A 16,188-nucleotide genomic window follows, 5' to 3' on the forward strand; every position below is an offset into this window, starting at 1 on the left:
ATATATTTAAATTTAAGATGTGTAAATATTACTCGGATTTATTCTTATTGAAATCAGTACAATAAATACGATCTGTGGGGACGAACCCTAATTTCCCATCAATCAAACCCAGCCCATACTCGGTAATCTTTTATCTTCTTTTATATAATGCTAAGAAAACGTCTGTTTAACATTTCAGCATCATCCGTACACTCTTTTGGAACGATACCCTAATCAACGTTCGTTACAATCCAAGACCTCAAAGACTAAGACCGTTTCATAAATTCAATAACTTCAAATTTTTTGAGACAAAATCCAATCAAAATCAAGTTTGAAAGGTCCAATTGGTTGATATAAGAGAAAACACGATCACATGCACATGGGGTAGTGTGGGGGTTAAAGAGTGCTCTTCCGGTACTTGGTCACATCAACCTCTCATTTTCTTTTAATTCAAAGCTTTCAATTAACTTTATTAGTACTTATTATTACATCATGAATGTAATAATAATGGTTCGGACGGGACGAAGACGAAACTAAGATCAAACATTAAGAGAGAAACAATGTAAAATAGAGTCTAAGAAGCAAAATGGGGTTAGGGACATATAAAGAAAAGGACAAGTAAAGCAATGAATTGGCAATACCTATGTTACTTGTACTCATGTCAGGTATCGGTATGTATCGATACATATGAGTACGTTCAAATTTTCTAAGCTCTTTCATACGTATTGAAAGTCGATGGAGGTCATACTCTTGTACCCATTTCTGAACATGGGTCGAATACGGGTTCGGAGGACGTAAAAGAATGAAGAGTTGGAACATAGGGCAATACCTAATGAAAGCATAGCATTTCTCCATATTGGCTCTACTTGATCACATGGAAAGAGGAAAAGAATAAGGACCAATAGAATGGTAAAGGAACACATTACCTGAGGAGGAAACAATGCGGTACGATCAGAGGAAAGGAACCATGGAACCAACATGTAAATGTTCCGCATACACCTTTCCAGGCTATAAACACGCATCCTTCTTCCAAGATCAAGCACAATATAGTACAGAAAAGAGCTAAAACAACAGCATTGAAACCTATCCATATAAAATTAAACTACAGATGCTAAATGCTCAAAGCTCTAAATAATTAGCAATTAAGACAATTCATAAGCATACTCTAAAGAAGGTCAAGCGGCAAAAACACAGAGATACAGTTTTGAAGTAAAGGTCATGGAAATGTGGCTAGCATTAAACATAAACTTCGTGCCTAAGCTTTGCATGAATTGATGCCAAATAGAACCAGTTTCATACCTCTCCGGTCGTCACTGAACTATATGTAAGCTATGCAGAATCATCCCGAGACTTTTAAATGTGGAAGGCGGCAACATAAGCACAATTATTGAACTGAATTATATGCCTAAATAAGAAGCAAGTTACCATTCGTACACAAACTACATGCACCGTTAACTATAGAAAAGAAGGCTATCAATAAAGCTCTCACTTATGAAAGAGTAAAGCATTGCCATTAAGATTTTCATGTAACTTGCATTCTAATTTAGACCCAAAATTGTCGTTACTTAACAGAAACAAAAGCAACCGTTAAGTTCACATAATGTACATACATAGTTAATATTTGCCAGTGACAAGAAACGCACAAGACATACAAAAGTATGACCCAGTACGGCTTATTTCATTGACAGCCAGGAAAAAACCATGTCAGAAACTTTGAGAGGTTACATACATGTCTTGACACTTTTTTTTCCTGCAGGAAAGAGGTGAAGTACTAAAGAGAAAAGGGCTATCTACAATTTATTCAGAGTTTTTAGGAAGAAACATCGCTTCCTCTTAGTTGTTGTATTGCAGTGTACAATTTCCGTCGATGTCCGACGGCAAATACACCCATCTCCTTGAGATCATCTAGAGTAAGAATAGGTAAGGCTTCCTCATCAACCTCGTGCATCTCGAAAATACCGGCATACCTACCAAACCCCAGGTCCTCCAACCATCTTTTGACACTAGTTACATCGTTACACTTGTGTCCCGTTCTGTCCCATTCGTCACTAGATCTAAGAAGCACATTATCTCCTTGACAACAAGCATCCTTCCAACAATCGTCAGCATTTCCTTGTTGCCAACTATCATAACCGGGTTCATCGCCATTGTATTCACAAGCATCTTTGCTGGTAGCCTGTGCATCATGATCCGATATGTCCTGAAAATCATTAACCAGGTAATGATCCACACAAGCATTTGATTCGATTCCCATAAATTGTTTCTCCTCACCATAATCCTTCTGATCCTCACTACTAAATTCAGGGTTAACTTTAGAACTCTGAGTCCAAGCCCGGCGAAGAAACACGGAATTATTGCCTTCCTGGCTCCACCCTCTCCGCTTCATGACCCTACTCTTCCTGGTTACGGTGCCAAAACTTACAGTAGCCTTCATCATGTTGATTTCATCAGCGGTAACCAAATCAAAACCCAATTTTGACGAATTGGGATTCTTATTTTCTCTGTTCTGCTGCAAATCGGACGATATACGCGGCGAAATCCCGGGGTAGGAATTCAAGAAATCTGAAGACTTCTCTTTAGAAAACTCAACCGTAGTATCAAATATATGTTCATGAGAGTTGGGAAATCAGGTTTCCATCTTTTTTTAACCAAATTTTCCCTAGTGTTCTGAGAAAACCCACATGCAACAGCAGCAGATGCATCTCCTATCTCCCCCAACCTAACATTAGGCCGCCTTTGTCTTTTGGAATTCATGCTTAAAACCAACATTTTACACCAAAACCTATCAGCACAAAATTAAACCTCAAAATCAGCACACAGGTTAGAACCAAAATTTGCAGCAAACAAGCAAAACTCAAATCAAATATCATCTCAAACAACCATTATTGACCCTAAAATGATGCAAAGAATCATAACGACTACCATAGTTTACAGCAAATTCAGTAAATTAAAAGTGAAGAAGTGAACCTGGTAAGCAAGTAACTATGGCTGAAGAGTCTGAACTTTTTTGCATGTTACCTGGGACAATTGCTGGACTGCTGAAGTAGGCAACTCAAACATATTAAAAAAAGGAAAGTGAAAGTGTTGGTTTTGGTTAAAAGAAAAGGATTAAAGATTAAAACCCGGAGCCTTTTATTGATTTGGTTAAACTTTTGGATTTTCAGACATAGATAGGGACACGAGGACATTCATTAAGGGGAAGTCAAATTAAACAAACAAAGGATAAGGCAGGAAAAGCAGACATCTTTAGATGTTCCATGGACATTGATTTATGGAGTGGTAATTTTGGTACCGCTTACGAGCTTGTCTTTATCTCCTACACGTGGTTGATGTAGCCCCTACATGTCATTAAATATGTGGAGGAGAAAAAAATAGAGAAACTGAAGTTTTGAAAACCATGGAAATGTGTTTTTTTTAATACTTTACTTATTCTTACAAAACGGGTTGAGAGAATGAAAATGATTAAAAATTGGTGACTTAAGGAACAATCTAAAGAGGCTGAAGAAGATTCTTGAAAAAACTAGGTTTTGGGACATAAATGAGGTCCAATCCAAAGATCACGAGGAGGAAAGGATAGACATTGGCGTTTACCCCAAGGTTTTGGTGGTCTAGTAGTATGCTAAGCTATCTATGGGTGATTTAACTTCGTAATTAATATATATTAGTATAAGATAATATATATTTAAAAAATAATTTTTATTTATTTAATATTAAATATTTATATCTTTAATATTTATGATACTTGAATTTTAGATTTTAAAAATTAATAATAATTCTATTACTATTACTATCAGTATCATTTATTTTGTGCATAATTTAATCACAATTAAATATTAAAATATTATAGTTTCAATATTAAAAAATGTTATTTAAAAAAATAAAATTTAAATAATTATATTTATAATATATTATTCTAAATTAAAATTTTTATTAAATATTAATTTTTAAATACCCTAACTAAAGTTAACTCTTTCTATTTTTTTTCATTTAAAGGAATAACCTTATGAATGTGGCAATGTGCCATGCAATTTCTTTCTTTTTTTCTCTCTATCTCTCACTTTTTTTCTAAAAGATCTTTTGAAGGTCACATAATTATAGTATAACAATGAAATAAATATAGAGACATTATGCATAATTTTAATCAAATCCATAATAAATAGATATATGTATCATCTCGAAATTTCAAACTATTTTTTTAAAATTATACTATCTAAAAAATTCTTTAAAAATTAACATATAAATTTATTATACAAAGCTTTATATATCAATATTTAATTAAAAAACTATGAATTTAATTTATTTATAAAATAAGTATGAAAAATATCAAAAATTATAAATTTAAGAACTAAATAATTGTCATGGCAAACGTGGATACCTCAACCACGGCCTTGGCATATCAATTTCTGCACTTCCTTCTGAATTTCTAACAATCCCAACCAAAAATTCTATGGAAGGAGAAAAATGAAGAGAATTTGAGATTTAGCATTGGTCTTGGGCCGAAATGGATTTCTGGAACAAGGCTCGCTGCTTCGCTGAGGAAGCAGCGAAACGCTCCTCGGAGATAACAAAGGAAGCCGCTCGCCGCTCGTCGGAGCTTTCTATAGGCCCCGCGAAGCTCGGAGATGTAGTAACGGAGGCTATGAAACGCTCGAAGGAGATCGCGGCTGAGGCGTCCAAACGGGCCGAAGAAATCAGAGCCGAAGCCGCGAAGCAAGCCGAAATCATCAAGAAGTCGCTCGCCGAGGGGGTAGCGCCGCCAGAAAACCCGGAGGGGATGGTGGAAAGAGACAAGGAATTGGAGAGGTTTGGGATTACTGAAGAGTTTAGGGATTTTGTTAAGGGCATTACTATGAGCACCTTTCAAGATTTTCCTTTACCTGGTAAATGAATATGCTTTGTTAAGCTTTGTTTGAATGCTGAGAAAATGTAGGTAGTGGAAAACTGGAAAACGAAATTGGAAGTTTAAAAAGTCAATGCTCTCTGATTGCTTCCTCTGAAAATTTAGGAACTGAGAAAGAAATTTTAACTTTTCATTATATCATATGCAATGGCACCATCTTCAGGCTTAATTCCAATGTTGTATCTTTGGAATAGGTAGTTCAAACAGAGTTTTGAAATTGGAAAAAAGAAAAAAAATTGGACCTTTTTCTTTAATCTGCTGATAACCTTGAGTTGATTTCATGAACATTTTCTATTCGCAGATGATTCCCCAATGTCTGATGTTCCCACAGTCTCAAATGTAAGGCAGGATCTTACAGAATGGCAAGAAAAACATGCCAAGCTTGTACTTTCAGCAGTTAAGGTAAATACATGTTTATGACATCCTTAATTCCTAAGACATTTTTAATCCTTTTTGAATAAACCAGTTGTCCTATTCCTATTATAAGTATGTAAATTCATTTTAAGGTTTTAAGATCGTAAATTATAATCCGAATGATTAAAATATTAACCATATGCATATAACATTGAAAATACTATATTCAAGAACTGCATAAATTGCATATAATTGCACTTCCATTAAGTTTCTTCACTCATTCGTGGTTCTCTATTTAGTTATGTGTGATCCATTGGAACCAGAAAAACTTCTAAAACGCCCCATACTTATTTTCCAAGTAGTATTAGTAATAGAAAAATGGTAGTTACAAAATTTCTAGAATCGTTGAGAAAAGAATCCACGAGATATTGAAAGATACTTTCCAAGAATAAGAATAAAAAAATTCAATCCTCTTGCATCTAGTTAAAATGCAAATTTCTTCTGTTATTTTCTTCAGTGATCCATCTTTGTTGGGATTAAAACATTATGCGATGCTCTCTTTTTACATTGATTTTTTAACAGAATTTCTATTCTGAAGCCTTTATGGGCAAAATGACCAGTCTAATGTGTGTGTATTTCGTTTAAACTATGAAGTTAAACTTTGTACTGTTAGCTTGGTAAGCATAATCATACATGCATGAGCATATTCGTATAAAATGATTGTTGCAGTAACTAGGTCTAGGATTTCTTAAGAATATGTTTTTATTGCTTTCACGTTATATTCCAGGAAATATCAAAGTTAAGATTCGAGTTGTGCCCGCGTGTTATGAGAGAGAGGAAATTCTGGAGGATATACTTTATACTGGTAAACAGTCATGTTGCACCGTAAGTAATCCGTCTTTGCATGTTAAGCCTCCCTTTTGTCTTTTATTGAATTTAAACTATTCCGTCTCAAGTTCGTTTAAGATTAACTTTTCCCAAAATATAGGTAGTTCAGATTATGATTGCTTCCGTGCAATTTTCTTTTAGTTGATGTATTTTAAAAATTCAGAAAATTTTTAACCCAAAGAAAAAGTTACACATTATGATTCCAGCAAAGAATAGTTTCGCCTTTGGAATGCAGTTATTTAATTGTACTATTGATTTCTTTCAATTGACTTGAAATTCATCAGAACACATGTGATTGTACATGTCATCTGGATGTGAATGTACATTTTTGAGATTTTGTTACGGTGATGTGCATTTGTTTATGTTTTAGTCAACATTATTTTGTCACAGTAAACTCTACTAACATATGCTTCCATATAGGTATGAGAAGCAGTATATGGAAGAGGTTGAACGAAACACGGCAGAAAAAGTCCTGAATAAAAAAGTGAAGGAATCTTCAAACATTGAAATGACATCTCAACCACAGGCAAAGGGATCCAAACTGCATAATGAAACTTCAATCACATTTACGGAGCAAGACCTAGATGCATTTCTTTTGGGTGGTGACAGTGATGAAGACCCTGGTACGAATAGTACTCTTTGTTCATTTTTCCCCCTTGAAACATTAAGTTGGTTTGCCAATTGTCTTAATTCACTTGAAATAGATTATGTTTTCCTGTATTAGAGTCTGCGTCACCGTTTTTACTGCCAAGATTGCTGATATACCTATAAATCGCTGCAAATGAATAGCAACACTAACTTCATCTTTTTGTTTTTACATGGCTTGCTTTTCATAAAATGTGCTAATAATCTGTTTGGCACTTCAGAGGATGGAGATGAGGGCTTCGATGATGATTTTGGTAAAATGTCTGACAGTTTGGTAAGCACAGTTCCGCTTATGAACTTGATCTTTTTGTTTCATATCTCTGGGTGGATTGGACTCGCTAAAAGTGAAAATTATTCGGTATAAGTAACTTAATATCCAACGCAATGTAATGTGGTTTCTGCATTCTCATAGCTTCTCGGTTTTATGGCTGGTACCCGTTTTCACTTTAAACAGAATCATTTTACCATTTGAAAGTGAAAAGTAAACAGGAAAAAGAGGTATTCGGGCTTCTTATATTAATATGACCAGGATTTATGATTATGCAGTTGATGGTTTAGGAGTGTAATCTTGGATGTATAGTGCAGTACATATTTGGCTTCCTTGCTTTACGGTTTTGTTTGAACTAATTCCAACTTTGATGTGTCGATACGCTTGAAGCTCCCACTATCTGTTGATATGAGTTTCGCAATCTTTCAAATGAATGCTTGTAATGGTTTGTGCATGTACATATTTGTCTTCCTTGCATTACAGTTTCGTGTAAACCAATTCCGATTTTGACATGTCAACATGCTCCTCCTACTTACCCTCATCATGCAGGATGGTGAGAAGGTCAAATCACAGAAGATCTGAAATCGGTCTCAATATGGTGAATCATTGCCATTAGATCTGGAAGATGTCTGGATGTTGCTGATTATAACATTTTCTGTAGAATAAAGGGGCTGGCAGGTGATTCATATAACACAGGAAACCATTGGTGTTTCTTTTTGCGCATTCTCGTCTACGAAAGCGGTCAAGACATGGTCATCGTGCATCCGGGTTATGTTTGTCTTATAGTTTATATTTATAATCATTTTTATAAAGTTATTAATAATTCATCATATAGATTTTGACGCATACATTTGTGTATTCTTGTTTTTCGTGTATTTTTAATATTATAATTGTATTTAATTTTGTTTGGTAAAATTAGGAAAATATTGTATTTAGAAGTGAAATAGGGTTGGTCGGGGGATTATTTAGGGATTTGAAGTTGTTCTTACCGTGTTCTCGCCAAAATACCTTCATCTTTTTCAGTTTCTTTTCTTATTAAATAAATCTCCCTACAAATTAATTGATTATTCCAAAGTTAATAAATACTACTCTTATAACTATGATAGTTTCAACTATTAGAGCATATAAATTGCATGAACTTATTCAATCATGGTAAAACTTTAAAGAGTTTAGATTTAAGCAACTATATTCGTATAATATGTATAAATTTAGTTGCATGAAATCAAAGTAAAGTTATATGATGGAGTGAGGATGATATTTTTAATTTGGTGAAGGTTACTGTTCAATTTAAATTTTACGATAGGAAGATGAATAGAATAAGACATGCTGATACTAATCTTTGAATAGTTTGAGGCCTTTTAGACTGAGTATTACATTCTCCCGATACTCTTATATTTTTATAGCAGTTTGCTGTTTTCTTTAGATATAAAACACAATTTATTCAAACAAAAAACCAACTGTAATAGAATTAACATTAGAGGACCATAAATCAAATATCAAATTTATAAATAATTAGAAGTAAACATCTCAAGTACAACCAAACTAATATAATATAGACTTGACCTAAAATAAATTTATCATTACATCATAAAATAATTAATTGAAATAAATATCTTCTGTTTAAATAAATGAAAATGACTCCAATAATATTATATTTTAAAATTATATAAAAATTTATATTTAAAATTTAAAAAACTTAGTAGACCTAAACAATTTGAAGGGAGCCGAATCGGACCGGACCGTTTATGATTAGGCAGCCAAGGCATTATTTTATGTTTTTAATATAAAAATATTCTTCTCTCTCGTTGATAGAGCTTACCTTTGAAGGCAGGCACGGGTTTCAACGGCCACTGCTTGATAATTCCTCGTTGGGAAACTGATTACATCGGTTAAAGATGGTTTCCAAAATCTATTTGTTTATTTTTCAGATCGTTGTTGATTCATTTGTGATAGGGAGGAATCGGATCTCTTTGATTGATTTTTTCCGGATTCTTTGGTTCTTTCGAGGTGGTTAATTGGATGCGGATTTTCTGAGAATCAACCTACATTGATCGATTTCGGGTGGGAGATGTGGAGGAGGGTGGAGATTGAGGTTATTGCTGGAAATGTGCAGTGTTGAAGGGAAAGGGAGGAAGGCAGGGACGAGAATGGGAGTAATGAAAGGCGGCGGTGGCGGAGGGGAGAGAGTGGAGAAGCTCAAGAGCTCGAGAATGAAGCTGTGGATGATACGCGCCACCACATCGGTGTTGCTTTGGACTTGCATCGTACAATTAACGGCCGTAGGGGAGATGTGGGGACAGCGCGTCCTTAAAGGCTGGCCTTCCTGTTTCACTCACCAGGATTCATCCTTCTCCGTCATTGAAGACGCAGTCCCCTCCGTTCCTGCTCGTGTAATTCCTCCCAAAAGTAAGTTTCTCTGTTCTTAATATTTCTTTCTTTGTTTTCAAAAAATAAAAATCTAGTTTTGGAAAGTGGAAACTAGGGAAACCGGTTAATTTTCTCTAATTCTTAAATCTGGAGACGAAAGCAATAAAAAATGTAAGATTTTCGTGGGAATTTCGCTCGAGTGCATTTCATTCGATATACGCGGATTGGATTTATATAAATTTGATGCTCCCAAGTGATCATACATCGTATCGTATGTCTCAGTTTTATTCAATCTTTTCCGTCGTCTTCTCGAGGATCTTTTGTTTCTAGTTTTTCAATTAAAGTTTTAGGATTCGTTGGTATTCTTTTGCGTTTATATTCTTTTGGTTATGGAATTTGGATTCGAATTGACATGATTTTTTTTGACATTAGGAATATATAAAAACAATGGTTACTTAATTGTTTCATGTAATGGAGGTCTCAATCAAATGCGAGCAGCAGTGAGTGCTCTATCAAATCGCACTATATATATTCTTTGAAATTCTTTCTAGATTATAGAAGTTCACGAGTTGTTTGTTGTATAATCCATGTGGAAACTGATGCCGTGTTCTTCTATATTGGGGTTTGCTTGACAGATTTGTGATATGGTTACCATTGCAAGATATTTGAATGTCACTCTTATAGTTCCGGAGCTGGATAAAACGTCCTTCTGGGCTGATCTCAGGTTTGCTAACTAAGCTTTGCTCACATTCATAAATATGGAAAGTGGTCTAAAATATATTCCTGGTGAACATGGATTATTTTTTCTTACATATCTCTAAATATACTTTATATTGAAATGGTAGTGAATTTCAAGATATATTTGATGTGCGTCATTTTATTACATTATTGAGAGATGAGGTTCGTATATTGAAGGAGCCACCTCCTAGGCTTAAGAGGAGAGTCCAAATGGCGATGGTGTATTCCATGCCACCAATTAGCTGGTCTGATATATCCTACTACCGTAACCAGGTCATTCACTGTCATTACAAAGTCTTATATGCACCCAGATCATTTTAGACTTCAATTTAATGTAGCTTGTTTCTTTATTCCCTTTTCTAAGAATGTAATACACTTTCCCAGTTCTTTTCCTTCCTCCAAGAGTCCTCTTAAAGGAGTATGTTTGTTCTCTATTACATGCAGATTCTTCCTATGATACAGAAGTATAAAGTTGTACATTTGAATAGAACTGATACTAGAATTGCCAACAATGGACAGCCTTTAGATGTTCAGAAGCTGCCATGTCGTGTAAATTTTAGTGCTTTGAGATTTACCACTCAGATAGAGGACTTAGGCAAAAGAGTTATTAAGCTTCTGAGGCAAAACGACCCTTTTATAGTACTTCATCTTAGATATGAAATGGACATGTTGGCATTTTCGGGTTTTACCCAAGGTTGCAACAATGAGGAGGTGGAGGAGTTGACAAGAAGGTGAGGTTTACATGCATCTTTAACAATTAAATGACTAGCAGGCCTAAACTTTAGGTTTAATCCCAGTCTCCAAAACTTATTTTGGCAGATATGCTTATCCCTGGTGGAAAAAAAATAATAAATTCTGACTTGAAAAGGAAAGATGGTTTGTGCCCTTTGACGCCTGAGGAAACTGCCCTCATATTAAGGCTCTGGAAATTGATAATAGTTATCCCAGATTGGTAGGTTGAAGATCAGGGAATGAAATGTAATAATCTTTGAATTCTTTTATCCTGTATCAGTAATTGGCCTTTTGTTTGTTAAAACAGGTTAGAAAGGAGACCCTATTGGAGCCATCAGACCTTGGGTTTTTTCAAAATCATTCGTCCCAGATGGCGGCCTTAGATTATCTTGCGTCATTGGAGAGTGATATTTTTTTCCTACTTACGATGGAAACATGGCTAAAGTTGTTGAAGGCCATCGCAGTACTGTTGTACAGATAATTTTGCACTTAATATGTTCAGAAGATTTCTTGTATAATTAAAATAATCCGGTGGTTCTTTTTCTTTAGATGAGATGAATAGTTTAGAAAGTTGAACTCTACCCACGTTCTATCATCCCCATTTTTATCTCTACCATTAAGAGGACAATTGTTTGTCTAGTTCTGACCACTAAACAATTCGAATTTCAATGGTTGCAACATGGGCCAAGGAATGTTACAACTACTCTATTTCGTAAATGATGTTCATAATGTTTCTTGCCAAGCGATTTTCTAGCGGATTTTATCATTTTTCATTGTTAAAGCTATTTGGCATGAATATCAATTGTTTTTTTTAAAATGCTCATTCAGATTTCTGGGGTATAAGCAAACAATTTATTGGACAGAAGTCTTTTGGTTGATCTGATAGATCAGTACAATAGTGGATCCCTAAGTTGGAATGAGTTCTCAAATGCTGTGAAAGAATCTCATGCAAGTCGCATGGGCCAACCAACACGAAGATTGGTGATTCCCGACAGACCTAAAGAAGAGGATTACTTCTATGCAAACCCAGAAGAATGCTTGCAACCTTCACACAGTCAACTGAGTAGCACATGATCTTTTTGTCTGGAAACGTTATGATTATCAGTGCTTTTCTCTAGCCTGCTTGGGCATCATACTTAAAACCTAAAGGTAGTTTCACAAGTATGACTACAATGAAGGTTTTTCTTCCTAGGATTCAGTTCCGTAGATCATTGGAGACGGTAGAATCTGAAGAAAGCCTGAGAGGGTCTGAAGTAACCGGTGGACACAAATTTTAATAAATGCAAATAAGAATCATGTATGGAAGAGCTGCCTTGCGATTATAGGTTAATATCAGATCAAAACGTGTTGTACACGAGGGATGCAAGTATAAATTTGGGATTATCGAGGCTGATTGGAAGGTTAATCCCTTACCCTTTTGTCTTGCATTTTTTTTAGATTGCTTTACGATCTAGTTTGTATTCTAGAATTCATCATGTCACAACCTACAGAGACATATTTGTATTTGTTTCTAGCATGGCCTCATCAATGCAAGAATGGTTGAGAGCATTGAATAACAACTTCACTACACTTATCGTGTTAATTAAATGGCCGGCACTCGACATTTCGTGTTGAGTAACTTATGGTTTGGGAAAAGTATGGTCCCCTTTCATATGAATTTAGGCCATTTGTCAATTCTGGTTTGTCCATTACTGATGTTGTTGGACTTGGTCTTTGTTTATTAGGACAGTCAAAATCTCACATTAGAAAGTGACACCCTAACCAATCAAGCCAACTTAAACATGCCCCTTTGCATTATTGGGGAGTTTTGGCTCTTTCCATTTACTATGATACTTATGTAAACGTGTTGTGTGCAAGGATAGAAAAAGGTATGGATGATCTTTTGGAAATTTTAAATTCTCATATAGTTTAAAATTTCTATTTATAATCTAATTTCATGTCCCTGATTTTTGAATTTCGCACTCCCAATCTTTCTATAGCTTCTTTAGTTCGCACCCTGGACATAAATTTTTACATCTGTTACTAGTATAGTTTGTACCCGAGACATGAATTTTTACGTCCGTCCCTAGGTGTGTAGGTGTGTGACTTATTGGTTGAAAATGTAAACATAAACATTTGTAGGAGTGATTGCACACTGCAACTGCCTTGTTTCCCCTTTTATATTTTTTGGTGATACAGTGGATGTTTTGTTCCCCCATGTTTGTGTAGGGCTCAGCTGCCTCAATACTTCTGGTGTGGTCCCTTAGAACTTGTGTTTTAGTTTTGGGAGGAGATTATATAATAATGAGAGACCAATTTTGTTTCATAAGGTTTAGCTTTTTTAGTATTGCGTAATTAAACTAATAGAATTGGTTCAATGCATTAAAAATATGCTTTTCCCAAGCAAGAATTATAAAAGATCGTTTCCATGGGTGCTTGGGTTTAACTCGTTGAACAATTTATAAAATTGTATATAACGACAGCTCTACTATATATCTTGCTTTGGATTTATTCGAAATTTATAATTATATTGATAAATTCAACGATTGGATTGATAAATACTAATCGTAGAAAACTACTAAATGTGGAAATTTACTTCGTCTTATATGAAATAAGATCATACAAAGAAAGATTCAAAATGAAAAAAGTAATTAATATCATACAAAAGGAAGACTCAAAAGGAAACTAATTGTATAAACGAGGGTGATGAAGGATAAACTTATTAATTCTAACATGACAATAAAATACAACGATACAATGACAAATGATTTTATCACAACTCAATCATCATATGTAAGTTAATTGCGAACATCTATTAATATGAAAGAACCAACCCGAGAGCTAAATTAATACTGCTTTCATACCGCTTCAAGGTTTTCTGTTTCCTTGAATAAATTAGCAACTCGAGTCTGAAAGGCTTGCACTGCCATGGTCAAAAATCTGAAAGGACTTATACTGCAGGCGACCCATCTAGGATGAGAAGAACTGCAAATGAGCAGCTTCCGACCATGACGACCTTCGGTGAAGTTTGCTGTCATGAACGAGGAAGAATGGAATCTCTTCATTGTAAAGTTAAACGAGCTCCTTCGCCCATCTTTTGCCAACCGAAGGTCTCGAAAGACTGGACAGAGACAGAGGCTTGGGACATCATGTCAATTTTGAGTAGGTTAAATGTCCTGTTGGATGTAGATTTTAAGATCTGAACAATAAAAGATTCTGGTGCCGGGAATATATAGTTTTCTTGTGCAATATATTGTTAAGGAAGAAGAAATAAAACAAGCCATTCTACTTTGCTACTTCATATACATGCTTCCCAACTCAGTGTTCTTTGAAATAATCAGTGTCAATAAATTAGCTTCCAATACCGACTCACAATTGTTATACAGAGAAATAGCCAACAGCCCGATGAGAGCAGAATCGGCTTTTGTGGTAAGACGATAAACAATATATCCCATTTAGATATGCATGTAACATATGTCTAGGTTGTGATGAACTTATGATGATCTAGCCTGACCCTTCTCAACCATAATGGAGCGAACAACATTCTTTACGAAAACATAAAAACTCTCTCGGCAAGAATTTGGCATCAAAGTAGACTTATGTTGCAGTTTAATATCATCGCTATGGCTACATACCAGGCTTGGAAAAGAGCGGACACGGGATTTTGAGTGCTGGAAACCGCATGCTGCCAAGTTTGTATGGGTGGCAAGCCTAGCAATGTCTTTGAACGCATCAACTCCTGCAGACACAAAGCATAATACATTTTGCTAAACCAAAAAAATGGCCAAGGCATGATAACATGATTTTGTAAGGGCAAAGCAAAATAAAATATCTTTCAGGCAAAGTGTTAAAAACCTTTGGATAATACAGTTTGAAGTTAGTGATTATACCTAATTGTTTGTCTTTGAATTGCCCGTCCAGCTTAGTTGGTAAGAGCGCAAGGCTCTTAACCTTGTGGTCGTGGGATCGAGTCCCACGGTGGACAATTCATAATTCTGACTATCGGAGGTCTCCCAAGAAAGCTGCTCTCAACCTGACGTTGGGGGCAACCTACTATCCTACCTCCCCCTTACCCCATTACATATGGGAATAGGGTCAGCTAATTTTTTTGTTTGTCTTTGCTTAGGAGCTTTAAATTAAGTTTAACAAGGGCTTGTATCTCACTTTTGACATCATCATCCTTTTTATCCTTGCTTTAGAACAACTCCTGTCCAACCCAATTCTCCTCCGGTATATCTAATTTATTCACACCCGCCTCCAAGTTGGAATCCAATGGATTTGTAGTCCTCTTGACACTGAACCAACCAGGCTACTAGAACCAGATCTGCCCTCTGTGTTTATTGAAGATGATGATTCTAGATTTACTTTGTGTATTTTTAGCCCTGGATCATTTACATGATAGCAACCATTCTGAATTTGAACCTTTGCAGATGAAAAAGGTTGAAGAAATCGAGGTGAACGAGAAGAAAGAACATTATCACTCGGTCCAATATTCATAACTATCCTCTTTTGCTTTTCCACATCTATCTGGAGATTTGTGCTTTTCCCTTTCCCTCTCATGATAATGATACTCGTACTGCTTCTGTTTTCCTGTTCTTTCCTCATTCTGGTGCATTTTTGATGTATGAAGACCTGAACTGCTGATTGCCTCTTTCGACGTACTTCCGAGGCAAGGGAGTTTTGTTGAGTTCTGATTAGAACTACTAGTTGTCATACAAGTCATTTTCCATGCCTTATCAATATCATACAAATCTTCCTTGGGCAGAATAGAATTGCCTCGAGAAGTTGGTTGTTGACTTGTTGAATTGATGATTGTGATTCAATTGATCGTGATGAACACTTCAGCAATTATCTTTCCCACGCTTCCATCCCAGGTTCAGCCACACCATAAGAGAAACTTAATGATTGATCTATTTGCAGTGAACGCCAGTTTCATGAAGAACTTGTATCCGCTATGTACATTGCGACAAAGGCGCAATGTTCTTGCAACTGATTCAGTTGAATTACCCACAGTATTCCTACTAGGACGACTTGCTTCATCTACCCCACTGCTTTCCCTTCCAGGAATTATACCAGAGGCGAATAATTAGAACATGACGATGCAATATGTCCATTGAGCCCTGGGATATTTAATTCTCGAACCATATAAAAATCGAAACATCTGTCTCAGATGCAATTTTACATTACAGTTAGCAGAGAACATTTGATCATCGGTTTCAGTATCATCTTCGTTTGTCATGTTCGGACCTAGAAAGAGCAATTGACAAAAGTCACATCAGGTACGGTCGTCCCCAAGCCAACAATACATATGGGCGGTAGAATCACAGAGATCGCAAAG

At 35.6% G+C, this 16,188-nt stretch overlaps 2 protein-coding genes, 2 long non-coding RNA genes, 1 other non-coding gene and 1 pseudogene across 6 annotated transcripts; 3 read left to right on the forward strand and 3 right to left on the reverse strand.

Moving 5' to 3' along the window:
* Window positions 1–133: 133 nt before the first annotated feature.
* On the reverse strand, window positions 134–9,752 carry LOC120170521. The gene is made up of 3 exons (XR_005520772.1): window positions 9,621–9,752; window positions 8,559–8,560; window positions 134–150 (listed from the first exon to the last, which is right to left on the reverse strand). It is a non-coding gene; the product is annotated as an uncharacterized LOC120170521 (long non-coding RNA).
* LOC120170519 lies at window positions 1,491–2,964 on the reverse strand. The gene is made up of 2 exons (XM_039178457.1): window positions 2,947–2,964; window positions 1,491–2,761 (listed from the first exon to the last, which is right to left on the reverse strand). The coding sequence occupies exon 2, from the start codon at window positions 2,414–2,416 to the stop codon at window positions 1,790–1,792; it is 627 nt and encodes a 208-aa protein (XP_039034388.1). The 5' UTR covers window positions 2,417–2,761; window positions 2,947–2,964; the 3' UTR covers window positions 1,491–1,789.
* On the forward strand, window positions 4,341–7,785 carry LOC120170518. Of its 2 annotated transcripts, XM_039178456.1 has the most exons (7): window positions 4,341–4,516; window positions 4,550–4,859; window positions 5,181–5,281; window positions 6,021–6,118; window positions 6,542–6,744; window positions 6,988–7,040; window positions 7,584–7,785. In XM_039178456.1, the coding sequence occupies exons 1-7, from the start codon at window positions 4,481–4,483 to the stop codon at window positions 7,614–7,616; spliced, it is 834 nt and encodes a 277-aa protein (XP_039034387.1). In that variant the 5' UTR covers window positions 4,341–4,480; the 3' UTR covers window positions 7,617–7,785. The 2 variants fall into 2 exon arrangements, with proteins under 2 accessions (XP_039034387.1, XP_039034386.1); XM_039178455.1 differs by having other exon boundaries at window positions 4,341–4,859.
* LOC120170520 lies at window positions 9,053–12,333 on the forward strand (annotated as a pseudogene).
* A 1,925-nt stretch (window positions 12,334–14,258) lies between these two features.
* LOC120170497 lies at window positions 14,259–14,838 on the reverse strand. The gene is made up of 2 exons (XR_005520769.1): window positions 14,741–14,838; window positions 14,259–14,589 (listed from the first exon to the last, which is right to left on the reverse strand). It is a non-coding gene; the product is annotated as an uncharacterized LOC120170497 (long non-coding RNA).
* Window positions 14,762–14,835, forward strand: TRNAK-CUU. Its single transcript has one exon. It is a non-coding gene; the product is annotated as a tRNA-Lys (tRNA).
* Window positions 14,839–16,188: the final 1,350 nt, after the last annotated feature.

Source organism: Hibiscus syriacus, unplaced genomic scaffold (assembly GCF_006381635.1).
Source record: "Hibiscus syriacus cultivar Baekdansim isolate YM2019G1 unplaced genomic scaffold, ASM638163v2 tig00111780_pilon, whole genome shotgun sequence".
In the NCBI taxonomy this organism is placed as follows: domain Eukaryota; kingdom Viridiplantae; phylum Streptophyta; class Magnoliopsida; order Malvales; family Malvaceae; genus Hibiscus; species Hibiscus syriacus.